The following is a 19784-nucleotide window of genomic DNA, read 5'->3' on the forward strand; positions in this document are numbered from 1 at the left end:
AGGTTTTTTTTTTTGCTGCGAGTTGTGTTTTTTTTTTCGATGCTCGGCTCATATTTTTCTGTGTGTGTGTGTGTTGGAACGAGAAAATGCAATTTGTAAAAATGTCACGCGGCTCGTATGAAATTGAAATGTGGCCGAAAAGTAGCAGCTAAGAGAGTAAGAGAGAGTGAGAGAGAATGGGAAGGGGCAAAGCTAAGGCACTGATACGACGCTCGCTCATTTGAATCAGCCCAAAAAGATTTAGCTACAAAAAGCATTAGGCAAAAAGTCATGAAAACAGCAACAACAACACCAACAACAACAGAACAGCAGCAGCAGCGACATCGCTGCATGGACATGGACCAAAATCATGGTCGTCGCCGTTGCTGACCCCAATGGACGCGTCCGAGAGGAAATAAAAATGTAAATGTAACCAGAGGCCGTTGCCTAAACCTCAAATGAAATTATAACAGCAAGTGCGTGTGAGAGTAGAAGTTTGTGTAGGTGCTCGACGAGAGAGAGGGATGTATAGAGAGAAAGAGAGAGAGAGAGAGAGAGAGAGAGAGAGCGAGCGAGAGAGACAGAAGCATTGTTAACAATAATAACCAGAGGGGGACAGAAGGTAGAACCGAGGGAGATATCAAATCTAGCTACTAGGCCTAGGCGAAAAACATTGACGGGGAGCAAAGTAGAGGGAAGAGAAGAGAAGTGATGGCCAGGAGAAGAAAGTAGAGCGAAGGGAGAGAGGTGGAGGCAAGGGGACAAAAGTAGAGGACAGAGAAGAGAAGTCACGGCAAGGGCAGTAAAGTAGAGGGAAGAGAAGGCAAGGGGAGGGCAAAGTAAAAGAAAGAGAAAGATAGAAGTGAAGAGAAGGGGAGTAAGGTAGGGGGAAGAGTAGAGGCGGACAGAGTGGAAAGAGGAATGAAGTGAAGGGAGCGACAAGTCAAAGTCCAAGTTGAGTAAAGTGGAGAGTAGGGAATTCAAGTGGTGTGTATGGGTAAAGTGAAGTAAAGTGAAGTGAAGTGAAGGGAAATGAAGTGAAAGGCAGGCAGAGTCAAGTGAAGAACAGTTGCCAATGTTCCGCTCCCCACTTCCCCTCTTGACGTCAAAGGAACTTTCACGTGACGATGCTTCAAATCATATCGGGGCCAGCAGCTAAGTGAAATGCCAGTTTCTGGCCTATAAAAATTGAGTGCAGTTGCCAAAAAAAAACAAAAAACAAAAACGAAAAGAAAACACATTTGAAAATACATCGAAAATGTTTGCCAGGCACGCAGCCATAGGCCGCCTTAAAGCCACGCCTCCTCCCCCGCTCCTCCGCTGCCAACGCCAACAACCGCAATGCTGGCAAATGGTCAAGCCATAAAACAACAGAAGAGAAACCCACAACAAATCTAAAACAAGCGCAAGTCGCAAATGAAACTGAAATACATTCACATAATTTGAATGCGAAAAACAAAAAAAAAGTCAAAGTCGAAGTCGAAAGAAAAGAGCGCAGAAAATTAAGCCACAAGGTCAACAAAAAATACCGAAGAAAGGGGGCAGCAATAACTTGTTACGACTAACTTGAAATTGTTTTCAAGGGTCCACAAATGAGATGCTTATCTATGAAATGGAATCGCACAATTCAATTGAATGTACTCACGATCAATACAGATGCATATCGAATGCTGTGAATCAAATACCAAATACCAAATACCAAAATACAAATGCAAACAAAACTGTGCACAGCATGAGCTTAGTCCACATCTCTGATCTCTGTTTGCATCTCAAAGCACTCACATTTATTAATTCCGGCAGTTGCAACGCGGCAACGTGGCAACAGGCAACAGGCAACGCTGCGCGGTTTCCTGCCGCCAATTTCGTGGCATCTCATGGAACCTTAATTCGCTTTAACCGATTGCAAAACGTGCATCGTGCTTCCAATTTTCAACGCACTGACAATATTTGTTCTTATTTAAATTTTTGCGTTTTTCCCGCTGAGTGCTGCGCAATTTAAAAAAAAAAAAAAAAAACAATACAAAAAACGGCAAACTCATTGTCGCAGTTATTTTTTATTTTTTTTTTTTTAAATGAAATGAATTTGAGCCAAATGACAAGAGCTCTCTGGTTGCCTCTCTTTGAGTGAAAACGAGAGGATTTTACAAAATGTTTATATATGTTTTACCGATTTTCCGGATTTTTGTTAGGTTTTTCATTTTTTTTAATTTTATGGGTTTTAATACACTACTATTTGAAAGCGCATTTTATGTTCATATTTTTAATTTTGTTACCTCTTTTTAAAGCTTTTTTTTTAATACTAAAGACTCAACCATTAATTGATTGCTTACCAGTTTTAATATCTTTTTTTTTGTAATCCGTAAACCTATTTTCATTTAATACTATAGCCTGTTGAACGTTATCTGAAGAGTGCATTTTATATAATTTCATATTTACGTTTTTTAAGTTTTTTAATTTTACATTTTAAAATTGTATATATATATTTTAAATTTATTTAATTTCATATCTTTTTTAAATACTGAAGACTGACCCATTCATTATTTATATCCTTTTTTACATATTTTTTTAATCTATAATCCTATTTTTAATTCTAACTTTTTTTGTATATGTTTTCTCTTAATAATACTATTGAGCCTTATGAACGTCCCATTCATTTAAAAGTAAATATGTAAAAATATGAAACTTTAAAGTTAATGTTTTGCTCAGATTTGTTAACCAATTATTATAGCATTTTTATAGTATTCCCATTTATTCAAAAGTAAATTGTATGTTCATATTTTTATTTTTTAAAAATATTCATAAAAAGATATAAGAAGATATTTTTTTTATAGACACCATTCTTATATTTATTTTTAAAATGCAAATGTGACAAAGTATTAAGCAGCATTAAGACGCTTAATCGCTGAGGTCATAACTGAACAGATCTTCTACATACCCTCAAATACTCTTAATGGTTGTCACTTATCAACGTTTTTTGGTGAGCAATCAAAATTGTTATTTTTATGGCACATGAAAAAGTTTTGTCATCACGCACAACTAAAGCAATTGTGTTAGAAGCATTAAAAAAATTTTTCGTTTTTCTGTTTTTTTTTTTTGGTTTCTCTAACATTTCAAATTGCATGCGGAATATTTAAATCAACAAAAATATTCGACAATTTTTGCATTTGCTTGGCGCGAAAAGGACTCGAAAAGCAAAAGTATGTAAGTAGTTTTTGCCGAGGATAAATGCCAAAGTGACTTTAAAACGCATTCTCGACTTTCAAAACTCCATCATATCCATTTTGGGCTTCGCCAGTAGAGTCTCTCTTTCTCTTCCCCCAGCTTAAATGTTAAATAAGTCGGGGTCGGGGTCGGAGTCGGGGTCCGGGTCCGGGTCTGGATGGCGTCAAATTTATGGCTGTTTGGCATTGGGCGCAATGCAAATTGTCAACATTGGCAAACGTCAAATGCTTTTCGCGCGCGCCACATTTAAGTGCCAGCAATTTTGAGAGCGCCAGAAATGCATAAAGCGCCAAAAGAAATAAGGCAGCTCTTTCACAACGAGAACTCGCAACTCGAACTCGTCACACAAATCATATGATATTTTGCACTTTGTACGAAATACACGACCTTGCCCTGATCTCTCAACGAATACAAGCTTCTAACTCCATCCCATTGGTAATTAGACTCAAGTACTTGAGCCTAGCCGCAAGTAAATCATTGCTAAGGGTCGCATAGCTAATAGAAACTGTCATCCTGTTATTTGTATGTATTCCAAGGTAGGAAGTACATCAACTCCACAGCGAAGTAATTTTTAAGATACTTTTATTAACAATCCAATGCTAAATTGTAGAGGAAATGTCAAAAATAAATGTTCAAACTTCTCTGTTTAAGTGTGTGTTCGACTGAGAGATACCCGCTAACCATCTTAAATAAGTTCAAAACAGTGCGGTATTATTCCTAAAATATACCGAAATCTATATTTGGTATATTTATATAGCAAAACATTAAAAATATATATTTTATAGGGTCGGAGATGCTTCCTTCTGCCTGTTACTGAAGGCACAAAGATATAATTGGTCTAATAATCAATATTGAAACTTGTATGTTTATGTTAAATTCAAAATATATTTAAGAACTGCATTTCCTGTATTGAATTGTCTCTTTCCGATACCCAAAAGGTAATTTTTGATTTATTATTTGTAACTTACAACTAAATTTTAGGTGAAAAAGTTCAACCTTTTAAGCTAAATTGCCTTCAATCTATTTTCAGAAATAATGCAACACTAATTAAATATTAGAAAAAAAAATATATTAAATAGTTCATCAACTTCAATATTATTAAAATCACAATTTCATTAAATAAAATTACAATTTTATTCCCCACAATTCTATTCTGTTACTTAAAATTTCAATTCCGAAATTGCTAGCTTAAAGTATGCAGAGTTTTCTGCGTATTCAAACTAAATAGGCCCACAGCCAAGTGACGTAGAAAAGCAAAATGAAATTGATTCCATAAATTGATAATTTACATTTAATAGCCGCAATAATTTAAGCATCATTCGCTTCGCTGAGCAAAACAACGCAAAATTTCGAATCCAGATCATCACAACAATGCCGTTTGTCAGTCAAGAAAATATCCCTTGTTTGTCCTTTCGCTAGTTCGCTAGTTGTGCTGAGTGAATGCCAAATATTTCTACATACTCATAAATATAAATATAAAACCGATTTGCGCTTATTTTCGTTCTTTCTTTCTTTCTTCTACACATTTAAATGTATCCATTACGATATGATGCAAGTGAATGTGTGTTACCGCATTCTAAGTTACAAAGAAAAAAATAGAAAAGAAGAGAAATAAAATTGCAGGAGTTATTTGTTTGTTATTCGTAGTGTCTGCTGTTGACGGCTTACAAATTGCGAAATGCAACTGCTAGAAACACGACAAAGCAACTGCACAAAACATGACCACAGGCAAACCTGATCAGAAAGCATTTTTGCTCACTTTATTTGCCGAATTTGACAGAGGAAAATGAAATCCGTGTGATTCGGCTTAAGAATCGTTTTCGAGTTCACAGGAAGCCATTTAAAATACTTGTCACATTTCACGCAAATTCTGCGAATTATGTCTAGCATACTTATTAATTAAAAAATACTTGACATGAAACTGAAAATCAAAGCACTGCGTCTTAATCTAATTTTTTTTTTTTTAACTTCAATCTTTCACTTTGCTTACCTCTTTTTAATATTCTCCCCTTTGTTTTTGTTTATTTTTGTAAAATTATTGGACCACTAACACTGTTGGGTGTCTGCACTAGTTAGCACTATTAATGATCTATTATTCAGTTTGTTTGCTGCACTTGAAAATTTAAAAAAAAAAACACACACACTCACAAAAAACACAACACTAAAATTCATAAATGTTAAAATGTTTTGACCGTTACACAAATTTGAAAAGTCGCGTCGGACGAACCGTTTCGTAAATATTGTTGTTGATGTTTTATTGTGGTTGCTACTTTCACTAATTCCCGTCGTCGTCGTCGTTGTCGTCGTGGTTGTTGTTGTTGCTTTTGTTGTAAAAAGCTGTCACACTGCGCTGCCATGAGCCAGGCGCAAGCGAACGCTGGCGTTGTCGATGCTGAACTGCTACTTGTTGGCATTCGCTGTCCTCTGACAACCCAAAGATGCCAAAGCAACACACACACACACACACACACGCACCGCAAGGAGGATAGCGATGGGAGGGATGGCGGTTGTGTGTGTGATACAAAACCCATTCGTCGGCTTTTTGCGGCTCTGTTCGCGTCGCGTCGTGTTCGTGTTTTTCTGGCGTGCGTTCATTCGCGATTTCTCCTTCATGCAGCATTCATTTGTCGTGGCGAATTCGCAGCGCAGCGCTTTGTCTGCTGGGTTAAATGTGCCCCGCCCCCTCTGCATCTGCCGCCTCTTTGCAGACGAAGCTCTTCGGCGGCTTTTTGCTCTTCCATTAAGCCGGCAAATATGCGCGTAAAGCTTTTTTTGCGTTTTGTGCAGCAGGCAGTTGGAATTTGATTCATCTCGAGTAAAAGCTCAACGGCATATTGTTGCTTCTCTCTCATGTGTCAGGCAAATAACAATTAGTTTCAGGTCACTTAATATTGCATACTTTCGTGCGTAGAAGTATGAAACTGAGTCCTTTTTTTTGGTAGTTTGCCAACTCAAGTAATTGTGGCATTTACATGGGGATGTCCTCGCAGATAATCCACAGAACGCATTTACAGGACGGAATCCTTAAGAGCTACCAAAGAATACCGACCAAACTAGTTAAGCTGGGATATATGTATATACATAAATAGTAACGAGTAGAAAAACTGTTATTTTTTCTAATTAAATTGATTCTTAATATCTTAAAAAATAGTTTCACTAAGTTGAAGAAGCAAATCCAACTAATTTTGGAAGATACAAAGCTTTAAGCATATATGCATCTCTCAGCTTAGCGAAAAATTAGAATCCCTTTATTCCGACTTCGAATTTAAAAGAGTTTGTGGACACGATTGCTAATAACGCACAAAACATATCTGAATAATTCAAATTTCTTGGTGTTTAGAATTAAATTATCTCCTATGTGAACCTTGATTACTATTATTCATTTCACTTTTCGTTAAAGAATTTTCAGATTTGTTTTTGAACAATCAGAAAAGTTTTTTTTGCTTTTATTTCCTTTCAAGTTTTTTAAATCGGACAAAACTTACGGTCTCTAACGTTTTATACTTCACTTGAATATCCCCCTTAAAATAGCAATCAAATTTGATTCTTTTTGATAAATATATATGTATAATGACGTTGACAGATCACCACTTTGTCTTAGAAATATCCATAGCCCAAGCAGAAACGATATTTTCGGTTTTAATCATAAAAGTTTTTATATTTTTCGGTTTTGACGCTTAGCTAAATAATATAAATTTTTTATTTTTACCTTTTTGTTTGTATTTAAATATATATATATATAGATATATATATATATTTATATATACCATTGTATTTAATTATATGTATATCTACAGTAGTTATTATTATTATTATTTAAATTTATTTATATTTTTAAACTTGCTTGTTGCTATTTTGTTTTTCTTGTTGTTGTTTTTAGGTATTCTTCCTCGATTTTTACTCATTTTAGACAAGTTCTAAATTAAAAACTCAAATTACAAAGCAAACACGCTTTGCGCATGTTTGCATTAGGTATTCTTTCTTCTTTCTTTCTTTCTTTCATTTCTAATTTGCATTTGCATTTTCAGTTTTTGCTTAAATCAGAAAAATTATTTTCATATATTTGTTGTATATAATATAAATACAAATATACATATACATATAATGTGTATATATATTTCCTCTTTATATATGCATGTTTATATTTTAATTTAAGAAAAAAAAAGTAATGTCAATTAATGCGTAGAAAAAAAAACAAGTGTAGGCAAAATTCAATTTCAAAGAACAAATAAATACATTTTTTTCTCCCATATAAGAATTATGAAGCTAGAAATGAAGCCTAATCGGCCAGGCGAACTCGAGATGCTCTACTTGCGTCTGTGTATGAGTGTGTTGTTGTGTGTGTGTGAGTGTGGGGTGTGGGTGTGTGACTGTGAGTGTGTCTGCTAAACTACAAAGCACACTCTTCATTTACTTAAGGACAGTCGATAAGTTTTCTTTAAATATTATCATACAAAAATTTGCATATTTTTCGCGTAAAAAAATTGTACACATACTTTTCCTCATTTCCTACACACAATATGGAAATTAAACAAATAGCGTTATGACGGCTCTTAAGAAACATCGAGAAATAAAATAGTGAAATTGTTAAGAGAACAACGGAATAAAGAAGCTCAATGCAACAGTTCAAATGGAGACAGAATAAACCTATTGGATTTCACTGCATCTACTATGAAGGCTAACTCTGTGTGGTCTTAGCTCCCTCTCTCCCACCCCTTCTTGATAACCTCTTTGATATTAATATTTTACATTTCCATTTCAAGTGAATTAAATAAATAAGAAAAGAAAAAGAAACGGAAAAGTAATGAAAAAGTGGTTACTTTACACAACAATCAATGTATCAATCAATTGCTAGCTTATGATAACTCATGCTCTCTCGCTCACACACTCTCGTTCTCTCTCTGTCTGATTCATTGTTAAGAGTTTTAGATGTTTTGAGGTGAGTTCGAGTTGAGAACAAATTGAGGGATTTTCCGAGGGCTGCCACACATTTTGTTTGTTTGATATTTGTTGTTGTTGGTGTTTCTTTCTGTTGGTTTGTTTGTTTGTTTCTTTTGTTGTTGTTGTTGTAAATATACAATTTTCATATACTCTATATATATATTTATATAATTTGTATATAGTTAAATTAGCATTTCATTGCAGTTGAGTATACTAGGTTGACTTGTTTTTGCATTCATTGTGTGTGTTTTTATTTCTGTTCTTTTTTTGTTGTTGGTGTTTGTTGCTTAGTTTTTGTTTAGTTTTAATTAAATTTGTTGTTTTTTTTTGTTTGTTGCTTCGATTCGATACGAGGAGGCTTCTTTATCTTATTGCTTCTTAAATTGATTTCCCTTTTATTTTTACCGTTTCTTTTTGCTTCGTTTACTATTTTTCCTTTGCTTTCTGTAGTCTTTGTTGTTGTGTGTTGAATTTGTTTTTGCTAAATATTTGTTACGATTGTTATTAATTGTGTGTTATTGTTGGTTTGTTTTTCTTGTTGTTGCTGTTGATGTTCTTCCTTAGATAACGACGGCAACATAGGCCCAGCATTGCCGCTTCGGTTCATGCTTATTTAAGTTATTAATTACGCTTTGCTAATTATAAATTATGTTTTATTTTTGTGTTTTTCTTTTCATCTCCATCTCCATCTCTCTTCTCTATCATATCGCCATCAACATCATCTTAATGCTGTTGTTGTTCTCGATTTCACTGTAGCTGCTGATTGAGTTCTATATTTTCTGTTTTGTTGTTTTCATGTTTCTGTTACAGTTCTTGATGTTGTTGCTGTTGCTGTTGTTGTTGTGTTTGGCTCATCGACCATTTGGTGTTGCAACCTTTGCCTGCCACCAGCAAAGACACTTGACACCAGTCGACAAGCGTTGTGTTGTGCCAGCCGCAGGACGAAGAAGGATGCACGCGTTAATTGCCCAGCCCAAAAAACACTGTCCTGTCTCCCCGCACCCATCCCAAAAGCAATGCATTCAAATCGATGATATCGATCCATTGATCTGAATATAAAGAAGCAGCTGACTAGCTAGCCATCATCATGCACTTTTTTGGGAACGGGCGAGACAACGACGGCGACAGGTGGGGCATTACTATTATCATCATCAGCTGCGCCAGAGTGTGCTCTTTTTGAGCCTGACTGACAGCTTGCGATGCACGCGCAGCCTAACTTGCTCCTGATCCTAAGTATCGTCCGACATGAACGCGTTCTGAGTCTTCGACTCCTCAATGCGTCGAATTTGCTGTCGCAGATACATAATTCTGCAAAGAAAAATAATATGCATATGCGTATGCATCAGTTAAAGAGTTGCTTTTAGTTAATTAGAATTGCTGATTTGATATCGCACTCACTTTTGCTCCTGCAGCGTAGCGTTGATCTCCGTGGTTCGCACTAAGCTGCGCGCACACTTCAGCTCAGCGCATATCCGAGTGCAGGTGAGGTCCCCAAATACATGTGTGTCCTCGCAGCATTTCTGTGCCTGCAATCATAAACCAAAGTTGGAATAAAGCCATACAAAATTCGAGCTTAGATAAAATACAATTAAGGGTTCATGTTTGATTGACTCAAGAGACACATAAAAAAGTTTGCAATATGATCGTATCGATATATGATCTAATTGTCAATAGAAACTTGATGCAATACTATGCAATACTATCAACTCTATAATTTTTGAAAAGTAAAAAATATAAAGTCGTAAGCTCATCAATAATTCAGTACTAGCATAATAAGAGCAAGGAGTTAAATACTCAATGGACTTAAATGATATGAAGCTAGTATCTATAGAGATCACTTACTTGAAAAGAATATTCAATTAAAATACGCAAAATTTGTGAAAATTATTATTATTATTAAAGCATAGATTACAAATAATTTTATATCCTAGCGTAAAGTTCCTAGCGCAGCTTTGGACACTGGTTAGGTATATTTAGTCTAATACTATTATAAGGAAATACGAAAAAACTTGCCTGCTATCAATGCAGTTCTTAAGCATAAGTTGTCCACTTTTGAAGACAATTTATTTAGTTTGTCGGTTAACACACGAAACTTTTTCGGAATTAAGAATCTACTTACTACGACTTACTTGTGAAGCATATTAATATACACACAAAATTAGGAACGTTAAAGTAAACCTCTGTCTACAATTATTGTAAGTAAACAAATAAAACTTGTCTCCTATCAATGCAATTCTTAAGCATAAACTGTGGATTTTTAATAGTTTGTTAATTTGATAGTTGTAATAAGAAAACATACTATTGCAACAGATTGATAATTAAAAATGATTTTCAGCTTGAATAAGTGTTGAAAACTTCAAGCTAACAAAACATATTAGCATATACGATTAATATGCGAAACTTTTCCAACATCTATCAAGATTATTTACTTAGGAAGTATATTAAAATACACACAAAATAAGGGAAATTAAAGTAAAGCTGCGACCACAACTATTCTAAGTAAACAACTAAATAAAGCTTTTCTTCTACCAACGCTGTTCTTTAGCAAAAGTTCATTGAATTTTTACAGCTGCTTTAGATACTTGTTATAAAAAATCATAAATAATCTATTGCAATTGTTACTAAACAGATTGATGCTTACAAATGATTTTCAGTATGAATAAAAATGAGGACAACTTCAAGTTACCAAGACATAAAACTTTTCTAACAAACTTTCCTAACATTTGCAGCATTAAGACTCAACTTTGTTTAGTTGATTCTTCTGCAATTCACTTGAGAAACTTACCTGACGCTCCAAAACTTCCGCCTGCCAGTTGGTCACATGCGCAATTAAATCGGCGCGGAAGTATTTGGCCAATTTGGGCGATATTTCGGGACCTCTCAGATTGGATGCCTGCACAGAGCTGACGCAACTCTGCAGCGTGCTGAGTGTGGCTGAACCGCTGCCATCCACTGCAAGAAGCAAACAACATCGAATTAAAACATTTACTTTACGCCAAATAAAATATTGATCTCACTTTTACGCTGCTGTTGAGACTGTTGCGCGGCTAGCTGTTGCGTCGCTTGGGCGACGGCAAGTGCTGCTGCGGCGACGGCTGCTGCTGCGGCAGCGGCCACCTGTTGTTGTTGGTGTTGTTCTAAAGCTGAGCCACTTAAATCTAATTCCTGCGTGGGCGTTGGCGGCCCCTCGCCACCAGTCAATGCGCTGCCGCACAAACTATTGCTGCCCATGGAGGTGATGACGCTGATGCCGCTGACAGTCCCCAAGCCGGGTATGCTGCTGTTGCCACCGCTGCTGTTGCTGCTGCTGCCGCTGCTACTAATGTTGTTGCTGCTGCCGCCGCTGCCAACAATCGCATTGCTATTGCCAATCGCATTTGCTGCCGGTGAGGAGGACACAACACTGACGCCGCCCTCGACGCTCTTCAGACCGAATGGGGCATTGCAGGTATAGGCGTTGCTGGCATTCACATTATTCGTGTGACCCACGATCGTTGGTATCGGACTCTTTGTGTAGCTCAGCGATGGCGACATACTGTGATGTGCATGCGGCATGCACAGTGGTGAGTTGAGTTGGCTGTTGTCTCTGTTTGCGAGTGAACATTCATAAGTTGTTGTTGATTGATGGTTGATAACAAATATATAAGACTTACCTTAAACTGCTTAGGCTGCTGGCAGATACATTGTTAACCGAATTGTAGGCATGATTCACGGCATCGACGGCGGATCCGCTGCCGGCGCCTGTGGGTCCCACACCGCTGCCACCGCCGCCGCTGCCGGCGACGAGCATATGATGATCTAAGCCACTTAGTCCTAAATGAAGCTTCTGTCGCATCATCATTGATTGCTCCTTGCCGCCGCTAACCAGCTTCCCAGGCGGTCCGGGCGCATTCGAGTTCAGATGATGCTCCTGATTCGCCAGCGTCGGAACAGTCGTCTACAAAAGTATATAAAGGGCTTTTGATTAGGAAGTGTACTTTACAAAGTGCATAGAACTTACGCTGGAGGTGGAGCCAATGTGTCCGACAACTGAGTTTCTAAGGCTGCTGTTGCTACTGTTGGCAATGCCGGCTGGCACCGAAGCCAATCCGCTGGTGGGTAGCATTGTGGCACCGCTAACAGGTCCACCGCCACTGCCGCCGCTGCCACCTGCTGCACTGCCGCCACCTGTGGCGCCCACGGATGCGGCACCATAATGCGCACCCATTGGTGTGACGACTGCGCTGGGATTTGGATGCGAGGCGAGTCGTGGCAGTGCATTGCCTAATGCGCTCTGTGATTCGCTAGACTGTATACCACCGCCAACACCACCGCCACCGCCACCGCTGCCCCCGCCACCGCCGCCGCTGCCACCGTGTGTGGTTGGTGTGCCGCTCAACGAATAGCTGGCCTCCGAGGTGGGCGTCGAGTCGCCGCTGATATCCATGTCAGCGTTGTCGTTATGTCGACCTAATTGACGAGAATAATCACTTGGAATGTTGATATTAATATTGTTATTGTTATATGCTTACCATCCAAGCGCCTTCGATGACTTGGTGGGCCGCCATCGTTGTCGTAATTCCATCTCAGTCGTGAATTGTCGCGCGATGAATTGGAATGTTTATATGCTGTGTGACAAAATTCGAAATTGAGATCATTTTAATCATATTGCGGAAACAAAAACAAGACATCAACGACTTACTTGATCTTGAGAAGCGATCATCGCGATCTCTGTCCCGATCCTTGTCACGGTAATCCTTCTCACGATGCTGATCGCGCGGCAGATTCCTGCAAGAAGTTGCGATAAGTAAATTAGTTCAAGGAATAAGCTTGCCAACTATATAATTCAATAAATTTGAAACAAATTTGGACATCATGCACATTTAACTTAAAGCGTAACAAACCAAATAACACAAATGGAACTATTGATAAGTTTATAAAACTATTAGCAGTAGTATTTAACCACTTCCTGTAGGGTACAAATGTAATTCGAAATTCATTTGACAAACTTTACTCTTTCTAATTAGAATAAACAACAAATTGCATATAGTAGCCTGAAGGCCTTAGTCGCTCTCCCTCATCTTATTGCATTGTTAATTCTTTACAATCAATTCTTTACAATCAATCAGTATTTCAATAAAATAATAAAAAATAAATAGCAGACAACAAGAAATGTTTCTGAGAAACGTTTCATAAGCCGACAATACTTGTTATACAAAGTATAAAGATTTGAATATAAACTAAATTATTGCCTCCTAGGCAGATTTTGCAAGCTTTCTGCAGATTGTAAATGACAACACATTGATTTTAACTTCTACAAATTGCGTTGGCTTTTCCTTTAAGGACTCAGCTGAGATTTGCGTTGCGTTCAGCTTACCTTTCTCTATCCACCCATTCCTTAGGCTTCTCCCACTGGGAGACTTCAGTTTTGCAGTTATAGTAATACATTTTGCCTGTCAAAACGAAATGGGGAAATGAATTAGAAATTGATTCCAAGAAAGAGAACATTTTGTAGACTCACCAGATGAGCTAACATGCTCACTCCAGTCGCCATAGCGAGCAACACGTTCCCCGCGATCGCTGCGTTCGCGTTTGTCTAGAGAATTAGAGAGTGGATTAATTACGTTACGTTATAATGGATATTCCTTTGTTGTTGCTCACCTGCGTATTTGTCCTTCTTGTACATGTCCCGATCACGATCGGCGCCTCTGTCACGCTTGTCGCGCAGATCACGCTCACGCTCACGATCCCGATCATCGGAGCCGGAACGCTTGTCGTTGTCGCGCGATGAACATAGCTTGGCACCGCCACCGCCGCCGCCACCACGACGATCCCTGTCATGATTCGTGCGATACGACTCCGAGTCTCGATCATTGCCACGCCGATCACGTTTGTCTGCAAAGCACACACAACACAATACAAATGGATTAGCAATCGTTGTAATCTGTAGTCGAGAGTAGTTTGATTTACTTACCGGAATATTTGTCCTTTTTGTAAACATCACGCTCCCGATCGCGCATCTTTTGTATGAAACTGTAACGATCGTTGCTGCCACCGCCGCCGCCACCTCCACCGCTGCCACCGCCACCACCACCGCCTCCGCCTCCACTGCGATGATCGCTGCGCTCGCGTAGATCATGCGAACGTGATGAGGGCGAATCTATGTCCGGTGATTGTGAGCGATAGCTATTGCCATTATTCAATGGTCCGCCACCGCCACCGCTGCCACCACCGCCTCCGCCACCGCTGCCGCCGCCACCGCCAGCGCCTGGGGAGATGTCACGATCGCGATAGTTGGAGGAACGATCGCGTTCATAGTCGCGCTTTGAACTGCTGTACTTTGAGCTCTGTATGGTGACAAATCAAAAGAAATTTGCATTAGCAATAGATCAACTAGAAACACACACAAAATTTAGTTGGCAAATTCTGCATGATTTGTTGTTAATTTTATTAGTTATTGTTATTCATTAGTAGTAGTAGTAGTAGTTGTTGATGCTGCTGCTGTTGTTGTTGGTTAGTTGGCGATGTGCTTGCTTATTATTTATTTGTTATGCAGATCAAATTTGTTAACAAGATCTATAAAACTATAAAAGTGGGCGGGGAGAAGGTTTGATGTGGTTTTTCGGGGACAGGGTATTGATTAGTCAAACAAACAAAACAAAGTCAAATGAAATGGAAATGAAAACTACAAATAGAAAAAGAAAACGAGTGCTACGATGATTTTTTTGCCAATTGATTCTTGTTGCTGTTTTGGTTGTCGACTTTTCAATGGGACCAATTTTTCGAAAAAAGAATTTCCAACTTTGTGTGTGTGTGGGTGTTGAGTGTTGTGTGTGTGTGTGATTGCTAATGAAGCTGCGAGTGTGTGGGTGGAATGGGACACGGAGAGGAGAGGAGGGGAGGGGAGAGCGGTTTATGGGCGACACGAAACGAACACAAAACGAACATAAAACACGGAAACACAATCATAAACGTAATTAAAGTGAAACTGTCTTTTGCATTGTCAATTACACACGTTGATTAGTTGATTTATATTCTTCTTCTTGTAATTGTTTCACATTCTCGAGTCTCTCAATTTGTTTATTTTGGGTCTTTACATGTTTACTTTTAGTATTTTACTTTTATTGCACTTTTGCTTATCACACTTTCTGTTTAGATTTTCTTTGCATTTCTTTTCTTGTTTCATTTTAGCTTTTGCAATTTAAATCAATTCGTTCTTCACTTGCTTTATTATCATTTTTTGATTTTTGGTTTTTAACTTTTGTTCTTTGAGTTTGGTCTCCATTAGTTTTGATTTCAATTTTCGTGTTTAAATTATTGTTTTTGTGTTCTGAAACTTATTTTTCTTTATTTTCATTTAAAATATTTTTTCAGTTTATCAGTTTTTTCAGAGTTATCATTTTTATTCATAGTTTATGTTCATAATTTTCTGCTTCTTTGCATAATCTTCATTTTCTGTTTGTTATATTCTGTTTACTATTTTGTTTTTTATTTTGTTGCTCTTTTACTTACATCAACACGACACATTCCGATCGCTGTCGACGTCGCTGCTGCTGCAATTTTATTGCTGCTGCTGCCGCTGGCGCTGCTGTTGTGATTACTGTTATTGTTATTATTGTTGTTGTTGTGACTATTACTGCTGCTTATGTGATTGTTATGATTATTGTTGCTGTTGCTGTTGCTGCTGTTCGTCAGCATGGAGAGATCAACGGCCATGTTGCTGTTGCTGCTGTTGTTGTTATTGTTGTTGCTGCTGCTGCTTCTGCTGCTGCTGCTGGCGTTGCTGCTGCTGCCGCTCGTCATAGATGGCGATTGATTTGAAGTTATCCTAGAACGTGTTGCTGCTTTCCTCTGCTGCTGCTGCTGCTGTCGGGGCTGTTGCTGTTGCTGCAGCAACAACACTTCAATGTTGCTCAGGCAATGCAGTCTGCTGAAGTATTGACTTCGAGAGACCCTCGAATTATTGTTTGCAATGATGTTTGGATGATTTATTTCGTTGTCGTTGTTAGCTGTTGTTGTTCTTGTTGTTGTTTATGGCTTAGGCACGTTTGTGTTGTTGTTGTTGTTGTTGTTGTTATGCGAGTTTTATGTTCATTTTATTTTTATTTTTGTTTTAAGGCTACGTTCGAACTGTTTATTGTTGTTTATTGCTTAGGCTGCTGATGTTTTTGGTCGGGCAATTTATTTATCAATATTATTATTAATATTATTATTAGACGCGATTGGTTTTATTTTTGCATAATTTACTTTTTGCGATTGTGAAGATCCAGTATGCTATTTATTTAAGTTATATTCTAATTTATGTGTACGTTAGTTAAATCAGTTCGTTTGAGATTCGCTGCAATGCCGCGTGCCCAAAAAATGCGGAGAGAGAGAGTGGTGGAGAGAGATTTGGGGGGTTTTAAATGAAAGTTGCGTCAGTACTAACAAACAAACAAAAAAAAATACAGACAATCAGAGAGAACTACAGGACGGACATCCGAACAGACGACTATATAGACAGCCGGTCAGAAATATGAATGTCGAATGCATTCACACACACACACATACACACACACACGGGACTCAAATGATTACAAGCATATTGAATACAATAGTTAAGATATATGGACACTACAAATAATCATCATCTTTGGTCGCAACAATATCGAACTATATCAAATATACTATAAAACAACACAAGCATAAACTTAAGAACTGAATGTTTTTTGTTAGTGAGTTAAAAACTTAGGGGAGTTTGTTTTTTTTTTCGTTGCGAGACGTTCTTTGAGGATGGTCTTTGAATTGGTTTTGAGTTCCGTGTGATGGTCTCTTGGCTCACCTGGTAGGATGTGTGACTGGTATGCTTCTCAAAGTACCTAGAAAATGGGAAATGAAGAGAAAAGCGAGATTAGAAAAGCAAATCTTTAGATTACAATCACATTAATATACTTGTGTATAAATAGAATTTGTTACAACCATTATGGGCATGCAAGCAAAAACAAAAAACAATCGCAAATAAACAAAACGTGAGGTGTCAAGATGGGACAAATCTTCAGCCGATTCATTTAGAATGCTCTGCACTGCACTTTTTTTATCACACATGCCTTAATTGGGTCAATACACTGCTGTTGCCTTCTTCCATGGGCCACATATTTCATTCAATCTGCTGCTAGGATGGGATCTGGAATGTAGTTGGCTCTTAACACTTCCGGTTTTACACTTCTAACCGGCTTCTTTCCAGCGATCAGCAAAAACAAAAGCTATGCCTGATTAGTTGATTCGTTTGTTTCATCTTCCAGTTGCAGTTTCCGCTTTGGCTTCAACTTTCGGCTTTTAACTGGTCAGCTGTTGGCCAAAATTGCGTTGATTGCGAGGTTGGGTGCACCATTGAAAGTGCAAATGACTTCTTTTCTTGTAAATTGGGAAGGTGAAAACTATGTTTTTTTTTTGGTATTTCTTGCTAATTTTTTTTTCGCTTTTTCTTATTGTAGTTTTGTGGTTTTGTTTGTAGTAGTGCCGATATGCAGCAAGCGGTAAATGAGCGAACGATGGACGAAGAAGAGAACTAGTGAACGAGCGAGAGAAAGCATACCAGCTGAGCGCAAGGCGCGGGCGTGCAAGCGAGAGCGCACTACTAGTGTGGTGAATAACTCTTGACGTACGAGGCACACGACGAAGCGAAATGGGGAGCAGCGCAGCAGCAGCAGACAGACAGAGAGGCCGACGAACGTTTGGAGAATGGGCGAGAAAACGCGCTAAACGAGAGCAACGCAGCAAATGAACAAAAGCAGCAAGCCACCAAAATACTAATAACATGAGACACAGATGACAATATTTAACTCGTAATAATAACATTAAACGCAAGAATTATAATGGAATGAAATGTTTTGATTTTACACTTTCAATTTGCGCATGCATCCACAAACATTTCCAAAACACACACACACAGCTAGACAAAACAGCAATGTATGTGTGTTTGTATGTATGTATCTAAAAGCGTCTGCTTTTTACAGTCAGAGTGCGGAAGGGGGAGCAACGTAAATGGAGTGCTATGCGTGTGTGTGTGTGTGTGCAGCAAGACGGAACGTGCGTACACACACACATACACATATGTATATGTAAACAAAAGTTGACGAAGGAGGGAGTTAGTACATTTTTCAGAATATTGTAAGCATGTTATCAAATACTGTGAATAAAGTTTTGTCAAATATAATTTACCCATCGTTCATACGCTGCGGTTTTCTAGCATGCATTACCATCAATGCAAAGTTTTCGCCAATACTCTTCTCTTGTTGTTGTTCCTGTTCTTATTGTTGTAGTTGGTGCTGCTGATGACGCTATTGTTGTTGCTGTTTCTGCAATCACGACGTTGTTATTGTTGTTCTGTAAATCAACAGTGGCTCCTCTCCTCTCTCGCTCACACTTCCAGGCCTCCAGCCTCGTTGTTGTTGTTCTTGGTTTCGCCTTCTCCTGTCCCTGGGGCTCCTCTGCGCCCAATTAGGAGTGCGTTTGTAGTATGTGTGTGTGAGTAACGCTGCTGGTGTGCGTGTTTCTCACTGTATGTGTATGTGTGTGAGTGCGAGTCTATTGTATGTATGAGCTCTATTTGCGGTCGCCGCGCTATTCGATGATGTTTTTTTTCTAATTTTTGGGTGTTTTTTGCCAGTCCTAAAAACACGGAAATGTGGTTGCAAGCAGCATCAGATCAGCATCTGGCCGCTGTTGGAATTGCAATCAACATTTGCATGCTCCTCTTCGACTTTTCTTGGAAGCTGCTGCCCCTCTACGTGTGTGTGTGTGTGCTTCACACACGCCTTCCAAAAGCGCTCGCGGCTTGCACTTTTTCACTGGACTCTGTGTGTGTGCGCCGCGTATGCGTATGTGTGTGTGTGTGTGTGTGTGTGTCGGTGTATGGCTCTTCGTCGTAGTCGTCGTCGTCGCTTCTTTGAATTTATTTGGACTTATTTGCTGCTGCTGTTCGATTTGGATGGTTTATCTTACCCAAATCGAGATGCCGCCTGCATTCACTTTATTGTCGATGCAGCTAGCGTAATATGCGTGCAATTATTAATCAACAAAAAATTTATAATTCGCCCAACTGCTGCGTTTGCTTTTGGCCTCTATACTTGATGATTTTTTTCAATTCTTCCACATTACGCTTTGTGCGCTCTTTCGTTCGTGTCGGCACGGCACGGCTGTGTTGAATTCAAGCCGATAGTTCCACACACCACACACATATATTTGTCTCGCTTCGTGCATATTGTATATGCATCCCCTTCAGACTTAAGCGAAAGCAAGGCATCTCACTGACTGCCGGCCGTTAACAGCGCTAAACTATCGGTGTGGTGAGTAACGGGCGAATTTTTAACTCAAAATGGCACTGTTAATGCTCAATTGAACTTTTAACTCGATAATTGCGCTCAAAACATTATTGTAATGTTAAAACAGAGAGTAGTTATGCAAACGAACACATAATTATTGTAAAAAAGACAACTATTTGCAACAATTGACATTTGCATTTGAAATATTAAATAAAAAAATGATTTAAACTGCTAAAAATTATCATTTTGTATTGAAAACGTTTATTTAATAATGCCGCGAGTTTGAATTTAACATGAGGTTAACATTTTGTTAACTGCAAAACCATTTCTGTTCCTCGGACGAGGCGAAAAATGGTGAAA

General features: G+C 38.4%; 1 protein-coding gene across 4 annotated transcripts; it reads right to left on the reverse strand.

The window, feature by feature from the left end:
• Positions 1–7169: 7169 nt before the first annotated feature.
• Positions 7170–19253, reverse strand: LOC117564890 (WW domain-containing adapter protein with coiled-coil homolog). 4 transcript variants are annotated; one of them, XM_034243863.2, is made up of 15 exons: positions 19105–19253; positions 18322–19046; positions 16943–16979; positions 14096–14468; positions 13783–14016; positions 13643–13717; positions 13499–13574; positions 12824–12909; positions 12654–12749; positions 12143–12591; positions 11796–12079; positions 11160–11728; positions 10928–11094; positions 9541–9668; positions 7170–9450 (listed from the first exon to the last, which is right to left on the reverse strand). In XM_034243863.2, exons 2-15 carry the CDS (start codon positions 18360–18362, stop codon positions 9372–9374), a joined length of 2694 nt encoding a protein of 897 aa, XP_034099754.1. In that variant the 5' UTR covers positions 18363–19046; positions 19105–19253; the 3' UTR covers positions 7170–9371. The 4 variants fall into 4 exon arrangements, with proteins under 4 accessions (XP_034099754.1, XP_034099746.1, XP_034099740.1 ...); XM_034243855.2 differs by having other exon boundaries at positions 18322–19248; XM_034243849.2 differs by lacking the exons at positions 18322–19046; positions 19105–19253 and adding an exon at positions 17208–17441.
• Positions 19254–19784: the final 531 nt, after the last annotated feature.

This window comes from Drosophila albomicans, chromosome X (genome assembly GCF_009650485.2).
Source record: "Drosophila albomicans strain 15112-1751.03 chromosome X, ASM965048v2, whole genome shotgun sequence".
Classification (NCBI taxonomy): domain Eukaryota; kingdom Metazoa; phylum Arthropoda; class Insecta; order Diptera; family Drosophilidae; genus Drosophila; species Drosophila albomicans.